At 36.6% G+C, this 15238-nt stretch overlaps 1 protein-coding gene across 8 annotated transcripts in view; it reads right to left on the bottom strand.

The window, feature by feature from the left end:
- Nucleotides 1–15238, bottom strand: part of HERC4 (HECT and RLD domain containing E3 ubiquitin protein ligase 4) — a 239152-nt gene that overhangs the window by 20664 nt on the left and 203250 nt on the right. For all 8 annotated transcript variants that reach the window (XM_079900839.1, XM_079900838.1, XM_079900837.1 and 5 more), the window contains 3 exons: nt 12862–12960; nt 10757–10924; nt 10387–10530 (listed from right to left, as the gene is read on the bottom strand). In XM_079900839.1, the coding sequence (XP_079756965.1) occupies nt 10387–10530; nt 10757–10924; nt 12862–12960 (411 nt within the window). The remainder of the gene's footprint in view (nt 1–10386; nt 10531–10756; nt 10925–12861; nt 12961–15238) is intronic.

The following is a 15238-nucleotide window of genomic DNA, read 5'->3' as shown; positions in this document are numbered from 1 at the left end:
GATGGGCATCTTTTTTGCATATATTTTGGTCCGTAGCTTGGAATACCTCCTTAGAAGAAATTCTGCTTTGCAAGGAAGAATTTCAAAGTCAAAGGAAAGTTAAGCATACTATAAAACTCTTTTCCTCCACAACTGTTCTAGTTTGTACCGCCATTTGTAGTCCAGGAAAATGACTATCTTTCCACATTTTCATCTGCATACACATACCACAGACACATAAAACATATTTCTGAGTTAAAAAAATGACAACTTGTTTTACTATATATTTTTTACTATTAGTGATACTGAAAATTAGGGATTTGTGTGTTTGTGAAATGCCTTTTTGTATACTTGGCCCATTTATCTTTTGGGGGCTAGTGTTTACTTATATATTTGTATCTGAATTCATCATATGTCAGGGTTATTACCCTGTGTCATCTTTGTTACATATATGCTTTTTATGTTTTGTTATATCATATTTTTCATTGGTCAAATTAAACTTTTTCTTCTGTGATGTCCTACATTATGTTGAAGTTTAGAAAGTCCTTCTTAAGTAGGGCAGACTGAATATGTGTTAATCTCTCTTCTTCCAGAAATCCCTCTAAGTGAGAATAAAGAATTAAAAATGGCATAAACCCACAAGAAAAAAAGAATAGGGGAGGGTTTTAATAGCACTAAAGAGATTTCAATATTTCAAAATATGAGAAGTAAATGGATAGCTTGTCTGTTTCGGTAAAGCAGAAAAAACTGAAACAGTAGCTTTTAGAGGAAAGCCAGTAAAAAACAAGTTCATCTGTCCTGTAGGCTCAGGAACTGGAAGTACCAATTAATACCTGTAAAGTCAGAGGTAGTCCAGGTAGCTCAGTTAGTAAAACATAAGAATCTGAAAGAGGTATCAGAGTGGGGTTGAAAATAGGATGCTTGGTGGAAAGGCTGTTGCCTTTTTGGAAAGGATGAACTAAAGAGGCTCTGAAATCTGAGGTAGCTGATGGTCAGGGTGCTGCCTTAAACAAAGGGATCGGGCTTCCCTGGTGGCGCAGTGGTTGAGGGTCCGCCTGCCGATGCAGGGGACGCAGGTTCGTGCCCCGGTCCGGGAGGATCCCACGTGCCGCAGAGCGGCTGGGTCCGTGAGCCATGGCCGCCGAGCCTGCGCGTCCGGAGCCTGTGCTCCGCAACGGGAGAGGCCACAGTGGTGGGAGGCACGCGTACCGCAAAAAAAAAAAAAGAAAAAAAAGAAAAACAAAGGAATTAAAATGAAGGTCTGTACAGTGAACAGTGAGAATCCTAGCTTCCCTTTGCAGTGTTTGGAACACTACTAGAACACTGACAGCCAGGGCTACAACCTTTCCTGTAAACACAAAGAATAAAAAACTTATATATGCTGACATTTGAGGGTTCGCCCTTGAGAGGCTCCCACCTAATCACTCTATGAATAGGGCCAGTACACAGTGCCCATACACATAAAGTATCTAGGTAGCATTTCAGTGTCACACTCTAAAATAATAAACAGCCAAGAACCACAAGAAAAAGACAAAAGAAACAAACACAAGAAAACTGGATGAATAAGAGGTATTATGGGAAACAAAGAAAAACAATAAATTTTAAAAGACTACATTTAAGAAGATTAAAATCATAAAATATATCTTTTCAGAACATAATGGAATGAAACTAGAAATCAATATCAGAAGGAAATATGGAAAAGTCACAAAGATGTGGAAATTAAACAACACACTCTTAAAAAAACCAATGGGTCAAAGAAGGCATCACAAGGGAAATCAGAAAATACTTAAGAGACTCCTGAAAATGAAAATACACACACAAAAACTTATGGAATGCAGGGAAAGCAGTGTTCAAAAAGAAGTTTTTATATTTGTAAACATCTATTAAAAACGAGGGGACTTCCCTGGTGGCCCAGTGGTTAAGGATCTGCCTTCCAATGCAGGGGATGTAGGTTCGATCCCTGGTCGGGGAATGAGGATCTCACATGCCACAGGGCAACTAAGCCCATGTGCTGTAACTAGAGAGCCTGCGTGCCACAACTACTGAGCCCACGTGCTCTGGAGCCCGTGTGCCACAACTACTGGGCCCGTGCACTGCAACTACTGAGCCCACGCACCACAGCTAGAGAGAGGCCCGCGCACCGCAACGAAGATCCTGTGTGCCACAACTAAGACCCGATGCAGCCAAATAAAAAAATTAATTAATTAATTAAAAAGAAACAATTTCTCAAATAAATAACCTAACTTTATATCCTAAGGAGCTACAAAAAGAAGAGCAAACCAAACCCAAACCTAGCAGAGGGGGAAAATAATAAAGATTAAAGTGGAGATAAATGAAATGAGATGGAAAAGCAATACACAAAGCAACAAAACCTAATGGTGATTTTTTTTTTTTTGGCGGTACACGGGCCTCACACTGTTGTGGCCTCTCCTGTTGCGGAGCACAGGCTCCGGACACGCAGGCTCAGCAGCCATGGCTCACGGGCCCAGCTGCTCCGTGGCATGTGGGATCTTCCCGTACTGGGACATGAACCCATGTCCCCTGCATCGGCAGGCGGACTCTCAATCACTGCGCCACCAAGGAAGCCCCAAGGTGATTCTTTTAAAAGATTAACAGAATTAACAAACCTTTAGCTAGAATGACCAAGAAAAAAAGAGAGAGGTCCTTACTAAAATCAAGACCGAAAGTGTGGACATTACTATCAACCTCAGAGAAATAAAAAGGATTATAAGAGAATACTATGAATAACTGCATGCCATCAAAATAGATAATCCAGATGAAACGGACAAATTCCTAGAAACACACAAACTACTAACTGACACTAGAAGAATTAGAAAACCTAAAGAAACTTATAACAAGAGATTGAATCATCAATCAAAAACCTTCCAACCAACAAAAACCTGAGACCATATTCTACCAAACATTTAGAAGAATTAACACCAATCATTCTCAAACTCTTCCAAGAAATGGAAGAGAAGGAAACAGTTCTTAACTCATTCTATGAGGTCAGGTATACCATGACACCAAAGCCAGACAACGACATCACACACACACACAAAAGAAAACTATACAGCAGTATTCCTTACAAATAAGAACAGAAAAATCATCAACAGAATACTAGGAAACTGAATCCAGCAGCACATTAACAGGATTACACACCATGACCAAGTGGGCTTTATCCCAGGACTGCAATGCCGTTCAACATAAGAAAATCAACCAATGTAATATATCACATAATGGAATGAAGGAAGGAAACCACATGATCATCTCAACTGATGCAGAAAAAAACATATGAATAAAATCCAACACCCCTTCATGATAAAAAACTCAGTAAACTAGGCATAGAAGGGAATTTCCTTAACATGATTCAAGGTATTTATGAAAAACCCACAGCTGACATTCCACTCAGATCAGGAAAAATTGAGAAGCATGTCTACTGTCACCACGTGCATTTGAAAGCATACTGGAAGTTCAAGGTGGGGCAATCAGACAAGAGAAAAAAATAAAGGTATACAAATTGGAAAGAAAGAAGTAAAATTAAATCTATTGAATTTATAGATGACATGATTTTGTATACAGAAATCCTAAAGAATGCACAAAACAAACTATTAGTGCTAATAAATGAATTCAGCACATGATCAACACAAAAAATCAGCTCTATTTCTACACAGTAGCAATGAACTAAAAATAAAATAATTCCATTCACGATAGCATCAAAAAGAATAAAATACTGAGAAATAAATTTAACCAAGGAAGTGTAAGACTTGTACACTGAAAACTATAAAACATTGCTGAAAGAAATTAAAAGACCTAAATAACTGGAAAGACATCTAATGTTCATAGACTAGAAGATAATATTGTTAAGGTGGCCATACTTCCCAAACTGATTCAATGCATTCTCTATCAAAACCTCAATGGCCTTTTTTGCAGAAATGGAAAAGCTAACTGTAAAATTCATACAGAATTGTAAGGGACCGCTAATAGTCAAAAGAATCTTGAATGAGAAGAACGAAGTGGGAGAACTCACACATTCCAATTTTAAAATCTACAAAGCTATAGTAAACGAGACAGTGTAGTACTGGCATAAGAATAGACATATACACCACTGGAATAAAATTGAGAGTCCAGAAATAAATCTATAGCTACAGTCAATTAATTTTCAACAGGGTGCCAAGACTTAACAAACAATGGTGGGACAACCAGGTATTCACATGCAAAGAACGAAGTTGAACTCTTACCTCACACCACGGACAAAAATGAACTCAAAATAGATGAAAGACCTAAATGTAACAGCTAAAACTATAAAACTCTTAGAAGAAAACTCAGGGGTAAATCTTCATGACCCTGAATTTGTCCATGGTTTCTTAGTTATAACACCAAAAAGCACAAGCAATAACATAATAGACAAAAAAAAAAAAAAAAAAAGACTTCACCCAAATTTAAAACTTTTGTTATCAAAGGACACTAGCAAGAAAGTAAAAAGATAATTCATACACTGGGAGAGAATATTTGCAAATCATATATTTGACAAGGGTCTAGCATCCAGAATACATAAAAGAACTCCTAAAACTCAGCAACAAAAAGAAAAACAAGCCAATTAAAAAAGTGTATAAGACTTAAAAAGACATTTTGCTAAAGAAGGCATACAAATGGCCAAACAAGCACATCATTAGCCAGTAGGGGATGCAAATCAAATCACAATGAGAGGGACTTCCCTGGTAGTCCGGTGGGTAAGACTACACGCTCCCAATGCAGGGGGCCCCAGGTTCAATCCCTGGTCAGGGAACTAGATTCCACATGCATGCCGCAACTAAGAAGCCTGCATGCCACAAGTAAACATGCCGCAGCAAATATCCCACGTGCCACAACTAAGACACGGTGCAGCCAAAATAAACAAATTAATTAATTAATTTTAAAAAACCACAGCGAGATACCACTTCATACCCACTATCATAATAAGAAAAATACAGAAATACATATATAAAATATATTTAAATATATATATATATATATATATATATATATATACACATATATATATATATTTTTAAAGGAAAGTGGCAAATGTTGACCAGGATTGTAGAGAAATTGTAATCCCCATGTATTGCTGATGGGAATGTAAAATGGTATAGCCATTGTGGGAAACAATTCGGTGGTTCCTCAAAAAGTCAAACAGAATTATCACATAACCTAACAATTCCATTCATAGGTATATACTCAAAATAACTGCAAACAATAACATGTACACAAGTTTTCACAGCAGTACTATTCATAATATTTAGCCAAAAGAGGTAAACAACCCAAATGTCCATCAACTGATGAATGAATATACAAATGTGGTATATCTATATAATGGAACATTATTCAACTATAAAAAGGAATTAAGTACTGACACATGATACAACATGGATGAGCCTCAGAAACATTATCCTAAGTGAAAGAAGCCAGACACCAAAGGCCATACACTATATGGTTTCCATTAACAGCAAATATCAAGAATAGACAAAGCCACAGAGATAGATAGTAAAGCAGTGATTGTCTGAAACTGAAGGAAGAAGGAAATGGGGAGAAACTGCTTAATGTCTACAGGTTTCCTTTTGAGGTAATGAAATGTTCTGGAACTGGAGAGTGGTGATGGTTGCACAACACTGTGAATGTACTAAATGCCACTGAATTGTACATTTTAAAATTCTTAAAATGATGACTTTTATGTTATGTGAATTTTACCTCATTAAAAATAATATTAAATTAAAAAGAACATATAGCCCTCTGCCTTCCTCCTTCTTTCCTACGCCTTCTCTGAGGAGGTGGTCCAGTATGTCTGGGGCTAAGCTTTTGGCCAATGTAACCAGAAGACTAGCTACTTACTGAGTAAATACCTGGAAGATGATGGCTGTTAAGTTTCTCACTAGTGATTTAAGTCACATAAAATGGAAAGGGAGAAGGCTAAAGTAAACTCTGTGGTGTTTGTATAGAATTAGAGGTGTCAGTATCATCTCATGGTTTTTAACATGTGTGTATGTATATATATACACACACAAATATGTGTGTGTACATGTATACATATATATAAATATCCATACATGTTGAAATCCAGGAGATGTATGCCATGTGTGTATACATACATATAGTTCCTAGTTCTGTCTGCTGTGAGACTCTGAAAGCAATGACTCCTTGGTAGCAGTGAATACACGTAGCATCCAGAGCTTGACTTCTAAATACCATTTTATACTTAAAGAAGTCAGGGCTCTTAGGAGAAATGGCTAATGCCAGGACTGGGGTAGAGAAAACACAAAATGAGCCTGGAACATTTTCTGTACCAAATGTAATGAATAATTAGAGAATAATGGGAACATGTCAAAAGTACACAGAAGAGCAGCTCTATGGGGCTCCGATTGCCCAAATCAAGATATAACTGAAAAGGTATAAGAGATCCACAAGGAATTCCCTGCTGGTCCAGTGGTTAGGACTCCGCACTTCCACTGCAGGGGGCATGGGTTTGAGCCCTGGTTAGGGAAATAAGATCCCGCATGCCGCAAGGGCACGGCCAAAAAAACCCACAAAGATATACAATAAAGCTTGTTACGACTGCCCCTCCCCTGGTCTCAAAACATTACCCTTCTGCAGAACTGAATAGAGGCCCATAGAACTCTTTGTGTTCCTGGCAGACAGGCGTCCACCCCACGGACACTCTTCAAATTCTATCTGCTACACCACTACAAACTGCCCTAAGAGATCAGCGCCAAGAAAGAGACCATAATTTGAACAGATTGTCCACCTACCTCAGAGGCCATCAGGACTGTTCAACCATGTCTTACATGCCTAACTGTCAACAAAGGAGGCCTAAAAACTCACAAGTTGTCCCTAATCCCACTTCCATGTGGCAGTGTACAGGCCCTAAAATCTGACACAATGTTACTAACTGTCCCTGCTCCACCAGACCCCTTCTCTCTTCTGGAACTCACAATCTATCATTTGGAAAACTGCCTATATCCTAAACTTCTCCAAATTCTCCTTGCCCCTTTTCTAAATGAACAAGGCTGTCTCCTGAAGATGCTGTTTCCCCTGCAGCTCATAATAAATGGTGTTTGTTTAACCTTCCAACCCCTCATACAACCAGGCCTAGAGAGAGGTCTCCTGGCTCTTCACTCCTTCTAGACCTCCTTCCATTTGCCTTCTTAAAATCCCAGCTTCTGTCAAACACATGCCAACTGACCATTTTCCCTGCTACTGTTCCTTGTGCTGACATCTAAAGACATTCACAGTGCACTCATTCACAGATTCTGGCACTATCTTTTGCTTTCTTTTTCTACCACTATTCCTGCCATCGTTTTTGACGATTTCAATACCCGGGCCAAAAAAGGCATCCAACACACTAGCCTCTCAGTTCCTTAAACTGCAATTTTCCAACAAAAAATTTCCAACCGTCTTGTCCTCCCATCACATCTCAGACACCCATTCCCATGGTCATATTTTATATTTAAATGCAACCACCCAAATTTTAAGCATTCCCTATCTGACCATCATTTCTTACTTTGTAACTCACCCCCCCCAATACTTTGACTCAAACTACAACTCAACTCCACCAGCAACTACAAGCCATTAACCACACTACTTTTTAAAAAATCATCACCTCCCAACCAAGTCCTTACATTTTCGTCCTTACAAAGCTTAAATTCTATAATCCATCAAGATAATCAATCATTCCCCTGCTCTTTCTTCCCTTCTGTTTATACTCACTTGCTAAAACCACAACCTAGTTAATCAACTGTCTGTTTCATTTTTACCTCTACCTAAGCAGCTAAATGTGACTAAAGAAAATAAACACAACCATGTTGATTGGTCTCCTTTTAAAATTCATGAACGTACGCTTCAAATGGGCCTCCAATGCCACCAGTCTAACCCTGTATTTATTTACATGGTCATCTTATTTTCCCACTCCCCTAAGTGATTATTTCACTCTTTCTCCTTTCTTCTTCAAACCTCCAACAACCTTCCCCCTATTCGAACTTTTTAACAAACTTGCGTCTTATTTCACTGTAAAGTAGAAATAATTCTAAGAGAACTTGCACAACCTCCCACCATCAAATCTACCAGAAGATTTGTATTTACATATATACTTGGCTTTCTCTCATGATATTATGGATCTATGTGTCTGATTAGAGTCAATCCTCCACTAGCATACTCATCTGCATCTTTTCTTCACAATTTAAGGACTGTGCTCCTGCAGCTGATATCCCCTCCTGCATAGCTGATTTTCTACTTTCTGAGTAATTCATCACAACAACATGCAAACATGCTTTAATTTCTCATGTAAAATAAAATACCCTTTCTTGATGAAGAAAAAAACATGTATAGTATAGCACTTCTTTTTAAAAATACTTCTTATTTTCAAATACTTTAACACTCACAAGAAATTACACAAATAGTACAAAATTCCTCTGTACTCTTTACTCAGTTTTCCCCAATAATAACAGCTTAAATAACCATACTTAAAACCAGGAAACTGACATTGGTATGTGGTATACTACTACATACGTACTTATATTTATTTTTTCAAAAACGGTTAAACTGTAACATTCCTTTTGAAAAGAATAACTTTAAGAGGAGGGAGGAAGTACAGTGGAGGGGGTAGAGACAAAAGTTATACTTTTTTAGATACGTTATTTTGTAGACTTGACTTTGGAACTATTGTAACTATTTCATATAACTATAAAACTAAATTGAAATTAAACAAGCAATCCCTAAAAATTAAAAATTCTACAAGTTAACCTACGTGTGTATCTACTTGGTATAATGATACAGAGTGTACCAATTTCAAGTGATATCAAAACACAGTTATTATAAAGATGTTAAAACAAACAAACAAAAAACACAGTTATTTGCCTGTGTATCTCACCTGGGGTATACTCAAAGGGCAAAAAAACCCTGCAAAATACTTAAAAATGAAACAAAACAAAACTACAGTTGACCATTGAACAGCTCAGGGGTTGGGGCGCTGATCCCCTGTGCTGTCGAAAATCTGAGTACAATCTTATAGTCAGTCCTCCATCCTTAGATTCAACCAACTGAGGACCGTATAGTATCACAGTATGTATTTATTGAAAAAAATCGGCGTATAAATGAACCTACACAGGTCAAATCCATGTTGTTCAAGGGTCAACTATATTTTCAGTTATCATAATATTGGTTGAAAGGTTGGTATTGTTAGGCAATAAATGTATAAGTCTGGAACATTTTATCACACCAAGTACACCAGGTAGCAAGGAAGCTACTAAACAGTATTAAGATTGTGTCAAAAGGACTCAGGTGCCAAGTTGAAGAGCTCTCCCTGGACAAAAGTGGGATAATATTAATAAAGATAATAACTGCAACAGACTGAAAAACATCAACTATGTTTAAGTCCATGAATATATAATAATATTCGAAAACAAAATCAAAAAATGAATTGTCACCACTGGAGCATGCTAATTCTTTTGAAAAATAACTACAGAGAGAATTCTTTCCCATATGAACTGTACTAATAAGGATTAAATAGCAGATATGAGAAAATTTCTTTACATGTAAGTATCCAAGCTACAAAAATGAAAAAGAAATGTTAGAGTAAGAGTAGTACCATTTTGCCACCCCTAATAAATTAACTAGCCTAGGCACTGATCATCATGACTGCTAACATCACAAAGGACAGCCAGTCTCCTGGAAGAATGAATAAATAATACATCAAGGTTTTTAGAACAAACAGTAAATAATTCAAATTTCTTTCAACTCAGAGTTCTACAAACTGAACCATCCATTTCACTTACAGTTTCTAAATCAGGGGCCGGCAAACTTTTCCTGTAAAGGGGCAGACGGTAAATATTTTAGGCTTTGTTGGCCATAGGGGCTCGTTGTAACTCCCCACTCTGCCTCTGCCAGTTTTAGCTAGAAAGTAGCAATGGACGATAGATAAATGAGTAGGCACTGACTTTATGTGCTGGGAAGAACTTTCATGGACTGTAGTTTGCTGAGTAGTTACCTCTGCCCTAAATTATAAGGTAGAGAAATCAATGATCCCTAATGATAAATTAATTCTCCCCAGAAGAAAAGTTCATCTGGTACTTATTCAATCCTCAAATCTAACTCAGCAGAACAGTCAACATCATTTTCAGGATGACCATTCCGTAATTTATTTTGCTAATTTGAAATGTGTGGTAAGCATTAATGTGTTCTGATGACTCTGAATCCAAACGTTTATAATTTTTAAAATTGTAATAAAGAAGATCTGTAAATAAAATGTTAGGTATCCAGTAATAACTCCTATTTATTACTGAGCTAAGTTGAAACATATAGGTATATATACATAGGTGTATACAGACAGACAGACAGATAGATAGATATAGAAGTAATTTAGACGGTTGGACTTTTTACCTTATCAGAAAACCAAATGAGCCTGGAATCTTCATAATACCTAAACATGCCATATTTAGGATCCAATAATTCCCTCATGATGAGCAAGAAAAATTCTTTGCGTACCCCTCCTGCATCAACAGCATCTTCTCCAACAAATATAACCTAAAACAGGTTAATGCAAACACTGAATGTAAAGAAATGAACGTATATTCTGGAAACCCTACAACACGTTATTTATTACGAATAAAAGCGTGGCAATTAATAGCTAAAAAATTTTTAAGTATGTAATTTTATTAAGATTCAAAGATACACTAAAAATGAACAGGAAAACTTTAAACATATTTTCTAAATAAAAGTTCCAATTATACAAAAGAAAATGTTAAATTACCTTGAGTGGCTTTTTGTAGTCTATATTCTTTGTTTTCCTAAGGACTTCCATTGCATCTCCTACTATATTTTCTCTACGTACCACTAGAATTAAGCAAGGATTCACAGATTCAATCACTGGGAGAAAAAGAGAGGAGACATTCTGTCTGTGGGCCTGGTCAATAGCCATCTAGAAAACAAAAGAGTAAAAATTTAATAGCAATGCTATAAAGAAGCTGCTGTGACTGAATAAGCTAACCTCTACCTACTAATTATAGATATCCTATAATTCCTATACTACTGAATTCACACAGCACCTAACACAGTATTCAGCACAGCATCAGAGCTTAATAAACTGAGCATAAAGAGTATCCTTTTGAATTTTTTTATAGTAATGTATAACTGATGATACCATTAAGCTAAGTAAGCATGGAACTGTAATAATTATGATAAATCTGAACACTGTTGTTTCTCAAAAAATAACTAGGATGGAGAGTGAGGAGAAAAAGAAAACAGCATTAAAACAACCCTTTAAAGAGAAAAAGAAACAGCCTGGCCAACTAAAAGGTTTATAGAAATTCATTTAGTAGAGTTATCACCATATATGCTCACAAACCAAGCATTTGGCTTTTACCATTTAAAGCTTTTATTTTTTTCCTATGATTTTCCTTGTGTTCTTAATTCTAAAATGGAATATCCTACATTGAAAGCATCAAGTGATTAACTTTCTTTCTCTCTCTTTTTTTTTAATATTTATTCATTTATTTGGCTGCACCAAGTCTTAGTTGCAGCACACAGGATCTTTGTTGCCGCATGTGGGATCTAGCTCCCTGACCAGGGATCGAACACCGGCCCCCTGCATTGGGAGCATAGAGACTTAACCACTGGACCACCAAGGAAGTCCTGATAAACTTAGCATTTAACAAAGATTGCTAAAAAACTAGCAATCTAGCTGTTAGTATAGAATCCTACAAAAATATTTATTTCTTCTGTTGATGAAAATGGAAATAAGCACATCTCTAAAATTTCTCCTACTATTATTGTTTAAATATATGGAAGAATTTAGAATAGTAAACGCATTTATTTTAAAGGAATAAAAATTGCCATCAAAATTGGGGGAGGGGTAATTTTAAAAAGCATTTTTAGACTATTAAGTGTTCAAGGTCTCATCTCATCCTTAGTCCTCAGCCTCTATAGTCTGATATTCTATACCAGAGGAAGAAACTCAAAAACTTTTAAATTTACAAGTCCAAATGATAAAGCAAACTTACTGTAGTCCTTCACGGTCATAATGTAAACTAGTTTTAAAATTTCTCATTATAAAGGAAAGAAAGTTCAGCTTAAAGTGGGGGGGCGGAGGGGAAGGACAGTGGGGAGGAGGAAGAGGAGATGACCAACCTCAGGAAAGTACCTTATTTATTACTAAAACGTTCTTCACGGACATTTCATACCCTCCTCCTAACAACTGATCAAATGCCTCCTACTTTTTAACATCACCTCACCTCTACTGATTTTCATCTCTTACCAAGTATATAAATAGGGAAGATATAATAAAGCAAGATTTGAAACAAACCATTTTATCAAGTAAACTAGTCAAACTGTTTATAAAGACTGTATATTTCTATAATGAAAGAAGATTATACCATTTTTTAGATATAAAATGATAAAAATCTAAATTATTCTATGTCCTTTTAAATATATATAAGCATCCCTCATAAGAATACACATTTCACATGCAACAGTCTTCTTCATAGGTACCAAAGGTGCTTTGGTAAAAGTAGCTTTTTTTTTTTTTTTTTTGGTATGTGGGCCTCTCACTGCTGTGGCCTCTCCCATTGCGGAGCACAGGCTCCGGACGCACAAGGCTCAGCGGTCATGGCTCACGGGCCCAGCCGCTCTGCGGCATGTGGGATCTTCCCGGAACAGGGCACGAACCCGTGTCCCCTGCATTGGCAGGCGGACTCTCAACCACTGCACCACCAGGGAAGCCCGTAAAAGTAGCTTTGCAAAAGACAGACCACAAAGGCACAAAATATCCCCAAAGACATTTCAAATACTTTAAAAAAACACCAGAGAAACAATTCAAAAACTACTCTCAAATTAAATTAGTACTATACAATATTTTACCTGCATCTGTAAGACTGCATCTGTTTGTAACAGAGTAGTTTTTGCTTGGGCGTCAAATACAAATGGATATGTGCAGATTGTAACAGGGATATCTGCCAACTAGAAATAAAAAATTAGCTTATTAGTACAAATTGGTTTGTAACTTCTTGTAGGTACTGTCATTTCTTGTGTAAAGTTGATCATATTCTTGGTTTATTCACTTTTGTGTCATTCAGGAATTATAAATAAAATGTGGCTTATTTCTTTTTTTAATTTAATTTTATTTTTTATACAGCAGGTTCTTATTAGTTATCCATTTTATACATATTAGTGTATACATGTCAATCCAAATCTCCCACTTCATCACACCACCGCCCCCCCCTCCCGCCACTTTCCCCCTTTGGTGTCCATACGTAAAACGTGGCTTATTTCTGAATATAGAATTTTTACTGATAATTAGATGAGGCATTGGAATAACCCTAATTCCTAATTTTAGGAGATAACTGTATACTTGAGAATCCATAAAATTGTAAATTACAGGTATCTTTTGCTTAACATCTTAACTCCAAGTTTCAGTGAATTAGGCTGCAAATTTATTCTAAATGTGGGGCTCCTATGTTAAATACAGTTCCCAGTTCTTATATGTTAGGGCTACTCTAGCAAGTGAGGCCAATGATAAGCAATCTACTTATTCATTCAACAGATATTTACTGCCAGGTCATTAGGGGGACAACACTATTATAAGCCCAACAATCTGTTCATTCATTTAACTTACAAAATAAGCACGATTAGTATTATTATTTTCTGTCAATCTTCAAAGTTGATCAGTAATAGCTGATCTATTATTACCATTATCAGACATTAGTCACCTTATCAACAATTATTTATCCTAGCAGGTAAAACATAGTGATTGATTGCTAAGTTTTTAACAGGGCAGAAAAATACAAAGAGCTATGAATTGCCAGTCACAGATCTTGCAGTTGGAGGATGTTATACTACCATATACCCAACAAAGCAAAATTTTTGTGCCAGCCTTGACACAGAGCCCCTTCTTATTATAAGGCTTCCAGTGAAGACTTAATACACCATGAAACAATCCTCTTCTTTTTAAGTTCTTAGAAAGTTCTTTATATTAAGTCTGAATCTGCATTTCTAGACATCACTTCGTTTTCTGTTTCAGTCTTCATTCTGCCCCTGCAGGGAAGTTTATATGGTTTAGATACTTCGTGCTGCCATGCTCTCCCTAGGATGTCTTTTTCCCACACTAAACATGCCGTTTTTCCAACCATCCTGAAAATAATATGGTTTCCAGCTCTACTCCATCCTAACCGCCTTCTTTTATTTTATTTATTTATTTATTAGGCTGCGCCGGGTCTTAGTTGTGGCATGTGGGATCTAGTTCCCTGACCAGGGATCGAACCTGGGCCCCCTGCATTGGGAGCATGGAGTCTTAACCACTGGACCACCACGGAAGTCCCCAATAACCTTTTTTTAAATGTATTTCAATTTGTCTAAGCCTCTTTCAACTATGGCCATCAAAAACAATGAAATAATTCAATAGTGCCCAATCAGTATAGAACACAAGACTATCAACTTGTTCTCAACATGAAAGACAATATGCTGAGCGACATTAACCCTTAAGTAAGTTATCATTCTTGGCTATTTCTCATATGACAAGTTTACCCTCCACCCTGTATTTGTGTCACTAACTAGCTATATATGATAGAAAGTCTTTTTACTACTCTGAAACTCTAAAAGACTGAGATGATTTCTAAAGTCCCCTTTGGCTCCAAAACTCTTTGATTTCATAATTTTATGTGCTACTTCTATTTGACGATGAGGAAGCAAACAATGTCAGGCCCATAGTTTAAAGCTACTTCTAAATGCTTCATTGGTTCAAGTGCTGTGAAAAAAGCAAAGCAAACAACAAAACCTGAAGTCTATAACGAAGTATAATACAACATTCCCAGGTATTAAAAAGGTGGCTCAGGATGGTTGATTATGTAAGCCAAAGTGCCAGAACTTTATATATTAAGATAGTACATTAAACAAAGTGAGGGAGATGACCATACTGAAAGTTTATTCTATTTTATGGCCATTTTGAGTGTCAATTATTAGTTTAAAAATTGAAAATCATTCTACTTCTCCAACATAAAACATTTTCTGCCTTCTGGGTAGGCATCTGTGAAATTTTATAAGTTTGCTTTTTTGTATTCTGAGGACACCGTAAATTTTATACTGGAAGGCTTTAGGAGGATAGGAACTATTTTAAGACAAACATTGTTAAAAGGCATCATATATAGGTGTAATGCTAACTAAAGCAGAGGGTCTAATTTTCTTCAGAAAATTCCTCTGAAATGTTATACAGGGCAAGTTCTATACACTCATTAAAATATAT

This window comes from Stenella coeruleoalba (genome assembly GCF_951394435.1).
Source record: "Stenella coeruleoalba genome assembly, chromosome: 16".
Taxonomy (NCBI): Eukaryota; Metazoa; Chordata; class Mammalia; order Artiodactyla; family Delphinidae; genus Stenella; species Stenella coeruleoalba.
Note: the sequence above shows the minus strand (reverse complement) of the source record. Positions and strands in the feature narration are given on the sequence as shown.